The sequence below is a fragment of the Haplochromis burtoni genome, unplaced genomic scaffold (genome assembly GCF_018398535.1).
Source record: "Haplochromis burtoni strain Fernald_Lab_line unplaced genomic scaffold, NCSU_Asbu1 Contig_380, whole genome shotgun sequence".
Classification (NCBI taxonomy): Eukaryota; Metazoa; Chordata; class Actinopteri; order Cichliformes; family Cichlidae; genus Haplochromis; species Haplochromis burtoni.
Genome location: NW_024582741.1, coordinates 31,167 through 40,031, shown reverse-complemented (window position 1 = coordinate 40,031; position 8,865 = coordinate 31,167). Strand labels below are relative to the sequence as shown.

General features: G+C 39.8%; 3 protein-coding genes across 3 annotated transcripts in view; all 3 read right to left on the bottom strand.

The window, feature by feature from the left end:
• LOC102312386 (E3 ubiquitin-protein ligase MARCHF6) overlaps positions 1-3,043 on the bottom strand; it is a 24,495-nt gene extending 21,452 nt beyond the window's left edge. The window contains exons 1-4 of the mRNA XM_014340574.2: positions 2,703-3,043; positions 1,559-1,658; positions 877-950; positions 617-760 (exon numbers count right to left, since the gene is read on the bottom strand). Of these exons, the coding sequence (XP_014196060.1) occupies positions 617-760; positions 877-950; positions 1,559-1,658; positions 2,703-2,721 (337 nt within the window). The 5' untranslated portion in view covers positions 2,722-3,043. The remainder of the gene's footprint in view (positions 1-616; positions 761-876; positions 951-1,558; positions 1,659-2,702) is intronic.
• A 119-nt stretch (positions 3,044-3,162) lies between these two features.
• On the bottom strand, positions 3,163-6,570 carry atpsckmt (fATP synthase c subunit lysine N-methyltransferase). The gene is made up of 4 exons (XM_005943776.3): positions 6,011-6,570; positions 5,176-5,313; positions 3,548-3,598; positions 3,163-3,457 (listed from the first exon to the last, which is right to left on the bottom strand). The coding sequence occupies exons 1-4, from the start codon at positions 6,284-6,286 to the stop codon at positions 3,296-3,298; spliced, it is 627 nt and encodes a 208-aa protein (XP_005943838.1). The 5' UTR covers positions 6,287-6,570; the 3' UTR covers positions 3,163-3,295.
• Positions 6,571-7,011: 441 nt separating this feature from the next.
• Positions 7,012-8,865, bottom strand: part of LOC102312891 (neuropilin and tolloid-like protein 1) — a gene marked incomplete at its 5' end in the record, with an annotated part of 20,999 nt that continues 19,145 nt past the window's right edge. Inside the window, 1 exon segment of the mRNA XM_005943779.3 lies at positions 7,012-8,135. Coding sequence (XP_005943841.2) covers positions 7,610-8,135 — 526 coding nt within the window.

Here is an 8,865-nt window from a genome sequence, read left to right as displayed (position 1 = left end):
CAGGGTAAGGAGAGAGCTCACAGAGCCGGTAAATAGACATCTGGGACACAGCTTTGACTAAGAACTCTCTTTTTGTTCTTACTTTATGGCTTAAAAAAAAAAAAAAAAAAAAAAAAAAAAAAAAAAAAGCCCCACACACAAAACCCCCAACATGGCGATCACTTCTCAACTAGTTTATAACTAAAACCAAACTGCTTCAAATTTGTACATTTATGGTGTTACATTTCACGCTGTGCTGAACTGAAACATCTAATTAGAGCACATGTGATTTATTTATGCTAGTCAAACATTAGCCCCTTTGGGTCCACAGAACTATTTGTTTTCAAGCATCTTCTTTTTTTTTTTAAACTATACTAAACTGGTTGTAAGTTTAGTCAATTAACCAATTCAAATGTTTTACCTCCACTTAAAACATAAAATTTCCCCAAATCTTTGTTTCACATTTGATACTGTGGTTTCATATGCAAACACTGGGAAGTGTGTTAGGACATGTTCAGGTAATGGAAAGCTTAATACATTTTTTTAAATCCTCTTATGTTTAGAGTAAAATTATTATTTAAATATACTGACAAATAATGAAAGTAATCGTTAGTTGCAATTCCAAGATGTGGCTTACATGCTGTGAGCGGTACCACACCTAGCCAGGCAAAGGCCACCAGTGTGTAGTGGAACCAGTATCTGATGGCTGTTCCAATACTGGTGACCAGCCCTGCAAAGATGTCCTGCACAGGCAGGCGAGATGGCATGTCTGGAGAATAGACTGATGAGAAGAGCAATACAGAAATAAATTGTCAGATAATAACTGGGCATTTGAAGGCACTAACAACAAATGAATGCAGTCTTAAGACATTGAATGATTTGATAAAAACAACTTACTTGGTGTAAATGCAAACCTGTGTTTGCATAATTCACAGTATTCTTTTCTACTGTGTTTCAGCCACTGCAGTAAGCTGTGAAAACAAAATGAAAGAGTGAATTTACCCATGTCTCACAGAGAATTGCACAAGAATCTTCCTCAGTAGTCTCTGAACATGTCCAGGGGTATCAAGGAACAAGATGTCAGCACACATCCTTAAGTCCTTAAGCAAGGTGGGTCCTCTGTGGATCACATTTGTTTTTCCAGCAAATCCTACATTAATTAACCTTGGTAAGATCTGGGGAATTCTGAGACCAAGTCAACACACTGAAACCTTTTTTTCATACTTTTAAAGCATTCTTGAAAAACTGTTGCAGTATGGCAGGGCAAATTACCCCTTTTGAAAGAGGCAGCTCTAGATTTATTTATTTATTTTTAAATAGATGACCAAAGCAACATCCACATGAAAGGCAGATCTTACAGCATCACAGTGAGACTGCCCCCCTCCAAAAAAGACAAGGTCTGCAGGATAAATCCAACTGTTTGCAAATGTAATTGGAAATTCACATCTAGTAATTTCTGTGGACTGCACAACCACGTGCACTTCCATGTGACCAAAAACCAAAACCTGCAAGCCATGAAAAGCAAGCGAAAAGAGAAAACCATAAAGTTTTTACATGAACATCTTGCTCACTCGCATACCATTCCTGATGGATGAACTTGATGCTGCCGGTGCAAACACAAGGGTGGTAAAGGGGCTTGTCCTGGGTCCCCTCTGACCGACATACCCGGCAGATATCGGCTGTACAAAAGGCACACAGTGATAAGAATCTGCATAGCTAAAGACAGTCTGGCAGTGCTTTTTTAAAAATAAAATAAAAAAAATACAAAAACAACACCCCACCAAACATATACTGAGCCACACTAATAAACACATGTGAGCCGTAATACAAAACTACTAATACCTTTCTACAAAACGCTAACAGTGTACATGTGTCAGGACTGAGTCTGTGCATTGGATTCGTATTTAAAGTGACTGTAACAGTATAGGTCAGACTAGGGCAAACTGTAAATCCTTGGATTATCAGTGTCACTGCATGACAAAAATAAAATGACTATAATTAGCCCAAGAAGTAGGAGCATGACACGAGGATACCACCTATAGCTATATAGGTATAGCTATATTAGCTATATATATTTATGGTATATCCTTCAGATATATGCTAGTGGCTAAAAACAATTTCATTCTCCCTCAGGGAAAATATAATGGGCTTTTTTTCTGGAAGTCCAAATATACTATAAAATGCAGGCTTTTGGAGTATGTCGAGAGCATTCGTCATAATAACAATTTCTCTTTAGTTGAACTCGCAAAGTTGTGAATGAGCCTTGTCAAATGGTAGCCTAAATGCGCTAACCTGCCGACCTTACCAACGTACCGCTAGCTTATTATGTCATACTGTTCGGTACGGTCCCATAACGGTTTCAATGGCTCAACTTATTAAAGGTTAACTCATAATTAGATAATTTTGCGTGTGGCTTCACTGTGAATTGGACTCCCTCTACAATTTCTACGTTGTAACCACTATCCAGTGCCCATGTAATGCGTTCTAGGATTTCTGGTTCCACATAGACATGACAGCTTATAGGGTGTAAGCTAATGCCAGCTAGCTGGCTGGCTAACGCTAGCGGTTTCTCTACTTCTGGAGAACCTTTGCTGAAATTTAAGACAACGGAGTCGTGGTCGTTGCTACCAACAACAGTTGAGGGCCGGTTAGGTCACATGCAAAGTCAGCATGAATGACTTTACCATTTAGCGCTAAGGTAATCAAGTTTGGGCATTAGCTACCTTCCTCAGCGGTGTCCATCTTGGCTGGCTGCTAAAGCAGCCCTGCTCCACAGCAGTCCGGATTTAAGCAGTCCGTGCAGCAGCGATGACTGCCGGCTATCTAGATGTAAACATTTCTAGAAAGACTTTTTATTTCAGTGCCCTGTTAAGTTTGACGTCATCATGCGTTTCAAATTAAATTCAGCTTGTTTTACTTCATGGCTCATCAGCTAGCGGTACACAAAACAACAAGTGTTAATGTGATAGTTTCACCACTAGATGGCAGCTCCGCGCAACAAGCCAGTTTCCCAGTTGTGCAGCTTCCTCCTAGGACTCTGGTATAATCCCCGCAACTTGCACTGAAACTTATGGGCAACGTTATACAACAATAAACAGTAATACTCAATCATCATTTTTATTGTCATGGTAATTTCACATGGTCACACATTTCAAATGTACAGCACTGACCTTTCCTTTTTTCCTGTTTTTGTGGTTTTAAATGTTAAGAGATATATGCAACTATTTCCAGTTACAGTTAGTTTTATCAAAATTTTTACAAAAGTTTTTAAAATAATCTGAGAGTAGAATGGTGTTCTAGACTTGATTTTCTTATGTTACAGGTGTGATTTAAATGTCTTTGCATCATACACCCATACAGTGTCTATGCCCTCCCCCACGGTACTTTCAGGAATCCACGTAGGGAAGGGGAAGCGACAGGTCACCACCTTGGCTGTGCTAGGCAGCTCGCTTGCCAATTTCAGCTCAAGCTTCTCCATCTGAAGATAAAAGCAGCAAACAAACATAATTAGCATGATGATTTGAACTCCACAAGTTTCTGCATTTTGGTGAGACACAGAGGTACTCACCATCTGAGGGACTCCAAAAATGACAACATTGGAGTATTGAGCAAAGCTGACCTAAGAAAGGAAAAAGGAAGTAACATGCTAAATGACTAACTTCATTACAGCAGATGTCTGTAAAACAAAGGTTTGTTTTCAGTAGGGCTGAACGATTATGGAAAATAATCTAATTGCGATTTTTTGCCCCAATATTGCGATTGCGATGCGATATGCGATTATTTTTTAAGGTCTTTGTCTTCTGTATTATTAAACAAAGACAAGCAATACATCATATAGTATGGCCAATACTATATTACATTAATTTTAAACTGTTCTTTCCTGGAAGACAGACCTCTGTTATGATGACATGAGGTGATGCATGAATTGATGACTGACATTTTTATTTAACTTCTTCAATCACAACAGTATATTTGAACATACACAATAGTTTATTTTTAGCTTACAAACATCTGAGCATAAAGTGCTGACAAGGAACCCTGGTGTAAACATTAAAATGAAAGTCAGTACAATGTGCAGATTGCAGAAATATACATAAAAAAAATCAGTGGCTTTACCACACTCAGTTTTTCGACATCTGTGAACTACTAGACAGTCATTCAATTAAAAAATAATATTAAATAAATAAAACTAATAAATAAAAAATACACACATCTTACTGATCTCTGCAGTCAGTAACATTACACATAAAGTGCAAACATAATAGCAATTGTATAAACACACACACAAACACGCCTTTAAAATTTAAAGGCGTGAAATTGGACGGTCTGGCCTTCTGATTAGCCAATCAGAAGGCTAGTTCTGATTAGCGTCACCGCTGTCTCGGTGGAGTTTAATAAACTCGGCCGTCTGCTTCTTGCTATCTAAAATATAACCAGACACTGGTGTAAATTCTCGACTGTCTCATACTTCTGCTTAATAAGTTTTCTGTTTGACGTTTAGTCAGCTGTGTGAAAACCAAGGAGGAACCCACCCGGGGGATTAATAAAGTTTTATTTTATCTCATCTAATAACTTTAATCTCAGCCAAACCGATTTACTCACGAACAAACAAAACACTGAAAAAAGCCCAACAATAACGTTTTTAGGTTGTCTAAGTGACTTATATATTACGTTTAACCCGAGTAGCGAAACTCTGCGGTGATCTGAAAATGATGTGCCGGGAGTTGTGCCGTTCTCGGCCGCATCAGTGACCCTCGAGCTCCCGGCCAGCTGTCGAGCTGGTGGGTAGCAGACGCCTCTGAAAACGTCGAAGCACTTTTGCAAATATGGGATATCTTGATAAACCGAGCAGATATTTGATGTTTGCACAACTACTTTCTCGCCTGAAAATATGTTAAAAGTTTATTTTGTGACCCAGAAAGATTAGTATGAGTAATTTTAAAACTTAGTAGCGGCTGGAGTTTGGCTGGGCCGCGCTATGAATTCTGTGATATGGTAGTAATTTGGACAGCCTTCGGCGCGTCGCTGTGACGTAATCGGTCTACAAATGCGGCCTCAGGAGGATGCAGCCCATGAATTTGGACATGTCCAGAGTATAATCGCAGCCTTTGCGGTTAGAAAATTGCACTTGATCATGTCGCGATATTATCGCAAATGCGATATATCGTTCAGCCCTAGTTTTCAGAAACCACTGACCTTCCACAAGTCTGAGATGTGAAATGAGGTGGAGCGGTAGACTCCCTCCCTCCAGGCCCTGTAGCGAGAGTACCACACCAACCAGGGGTTCAGCTCAAACCCTGACGCACGAAAACCATGTTTGGCTGCTGCAATCACCTGCAAGAAGCAAGGGGAAACAGTATAGCACACACACACACACACACACACACGTTTGTAAATCATGTTAGATTGGTTGCTACTGAAATTAAATTTTCACCCTTTAAGGCTGTTTACAAAAACAGTTTCAATTTTTTTTAACCCTCTGGCCTTCATGCGTGGTAACCTTCAAGCCTAACACTGCACTAGCCCTGGATTTTTTTAAGCCTAGCCCAGCTGTCATAAGACCAGGACTATTTCAAAACTGTATAAAGAACAGACGATATCAGGACAACAGTTATGACCTGACCTGAAGCTTAGGACAGGATGGCAAAAGGTGTAAGACACGATCCAAAGCACAAAAGTAAACCAACAACATAACAGTTGTTCAGCCACATGACATCCCAGATACTCATAAACTAAACAGTCTGTAGGGCGGAACTGGTCCCCTGTTCTCCTGAACAGCTACGGGACACACCTGCTGGAGCTTGTAGATGATAAAGCCTTAGCGATCACTAAGACATGATTGATCAGACATGATTTACGAGCTTTTTTTTTTTTTTGCTTTTTTTTTTAAGTTTGATTATATTTTGTTAATCTATAACTGCGCCTTGCATAAAATTATGGTTTCTCTAAAGGCTTTCAATACCTTTTTATTTTTCTTGCAACTATAATTTTATAGTTCTTGAGGGGGCTCAGAGGGGAGAACAGTACTTACTATCCTTCCATCTCCGCTGCCTATGTCCACCAGGGTTCCCGACCTTGTCCTTAACGCCTTGAGGACGTTTTCCACCTGAGTCGTGGTGGCCGGGACAAACGGGAGGCAGACTTTCCTCAGGGCAGGGGCTACAAACGGAGCAGCCACTGCGTACAGAGCAACCAGCGACCCTCCCACTAAACCTGTTACGACGAGCCCAATGCGGCTCCTGCCCTTTCTGTCCCTGTTATCCTCATTAGGCTGTCCCGAGTCCAGCAGGAGCTCCTCTTGTGACATGACGCTAGTTTAACGCAACGTCTGCAATCGTTCACTCTACTCCATGAATGACAGCGGGGACTGTGTTTCAGCTAGCAAGCTCTTACTTATTCGACCTCAAGTTTTCATAAATGAAATTAAATATTGTTCGAACAAATTGCAAGTCTATGTTGTCCTTAGTTACGAAAAAGGAGATTATCATAGTTCAAAGCCCTGCTATTTATATGTTATTGTAACATGTAAGCATTGTAATACACGACCTGTGCAAGGCTATAATCGGCCCGAGTGGATAACAAAGAGGAACTACAAACCGTTCCTCCCCGCTTTCGTTCCCATTCAAGCTAGCTTTCATTATGTTTCGAGCGTGGTTAAAAATAAATAAATAAAATATATATATAAAAAATAACAAATAATAATAAACACCAATTTCCAATTGCAAACTTAAAAGTAACTAGATAATGAATGGTTACATTTCACTGTGGTTATACTTGTATAACTATGCATGTGACAAATATAGAACCTTGAACATTGAATATATTATGTGAGATATTTTATGAAAATCACTGATAAACTTTGTGTGAAATGCCAGAATTCTGTGAATAATGTTCTGGTGGCTAAACTCTGACATTTTTTTTCAAATGTATATTTAATGTTTTTCATTTGTGATGAACTGACTTTTACACACACACACACACACACACACACACACACACACACACACACACACACACACACACACACACACACAGATTAATATGCTGTGCCATGGTCAAATTCAAGCAGAGGGTAAATATTTAATTCAGTAAATAAACATGAAATAAATCAGCCACAATATGACCTGACATACATGTAAATCGGATGATAAATAACACTTATAATTGCATTTTTCTTGCTTTGGTGTTGCAGGCATGTTCATCCATATAGGAAACACTTCAAACATCAAAACAATTAATGAATTATATTATTTTAAATATGATTTGATCTATGTGACATATTCTAGCCTAGAGTGAAAACATTAAACAAACAAGGAACCTAAAAAGGAAAAAATGGAACTGTGATCCAGCAAAATAGGCCTACTCATACTCATCCTTGGAACCATCTCTCATGAATTACATTGACATAGCAGTGTACCATTCAAGATAGCTCCTAAACTCTTTGGTTTTTGGGAATTACTATTAAAAAGACTTTTGGATTGCATTCTTGGAAATTACTTGGAATGTCTGAGAAAAAGGAACTCTACTGACCATATTAGGTAAAAACCTTTTTAAAAAAAAATTGGCCACCTCTATTTGCAATATTAATTTTTACTGCAATTTCATTTGGGACCTTTTGTTGTTCTTTTAATTAGAAGTCATTAGACAGTGTACGATGGACCGTGTGGTCAAGCCCTGATGGGCCATGGTGGATTGGATGATGGTACATGTGGTGCTGACTGGTGGTGGGACCATCATCCATCATTAAATCCTCCTCCTCCTCTGCCCTGTACCCTCCTGCAGCGTCCTGTGAGTAGCTGTGCTTCATCACCACAATGTTCCGTCGACTCGTCGGCGTGTTGTGGTGAGAGAGTCGGGGCGACTGCTGGTTCACCATCACTGGCTGCAACTGGGGCACAAGAGCCCCCCCATCAGGTACAATGGTGGCGTCCCTCACGCTTAAGTTGCTGCGGCTACCGTGGACACTGCCCTGGTGAGAGCCACAGTGGTGGTCACGGATGCATTTGCTTTCGGAGCGTCTCAGCTTGTGGAACTTGTCAAAGTCCTCGGCCAGGGCAGGATCGGTCAGTTCACCAGAGGGGGCACGGCGCAGAGTACAGAGTTCATAGTGAGGAGGCTCAAAACCGGGGTGGAGGAGGGCAGGATCAAAATCATCTCTGTGGATCCAAAGAGGTAAAGAGAGTACATGCACAGACATCCAGACCTACAGTTCCAGAGTACAGATACAATAAACGTTTAGGAATGTGCAACAGAAACTTTGAATGTAGCTACACAGACAATGATAAATGTGTATAAATTCCCATTAATGTGAATAAATTGTAAGATAAAAGTAGAAAGAACAAAATGCCAGCACGTGGTTTTTCAACATGCCTGGCTGCTCATGTGCAATTTGAAACTAAAGGTCTGAAATTCAAGCATTTATACATATGCACATTTCTAAACTGCAGTCAAAAAGCAAAAAAATTGAAAACCAGACAAATCCTTTCACGGACATCATCATTATCATCATACTATAATGATCGTAGCATATCTATATATGTTTATTAGAACTTAATGAAACGTATTGCCTATAATCTGTCAAACGTATCTCTTATGAATGAAGTCAAGTCACTTTGAGCCGCAAACTGCTGTTACAATTGCTGTTACAAGGTAGGTGCTGCAATCTGTTATTTATCCAGGTAAAATTGTCACTGACAATAAAAATTACTTTTTCAACAGAGATATGGCCAAGATTGCAGCAGAAATTGCAACAAATGTAACATTAGAGTTCTATTAAAAGATATTAAGTTTCAATAAAGGACTGAATTGTTTATAATGTAGCAGGCACGTGCAGATGGGGGGGCTAGAGGGGCTTGAGCACCCGCCCCTTTCCTGATGGGTGCCCAA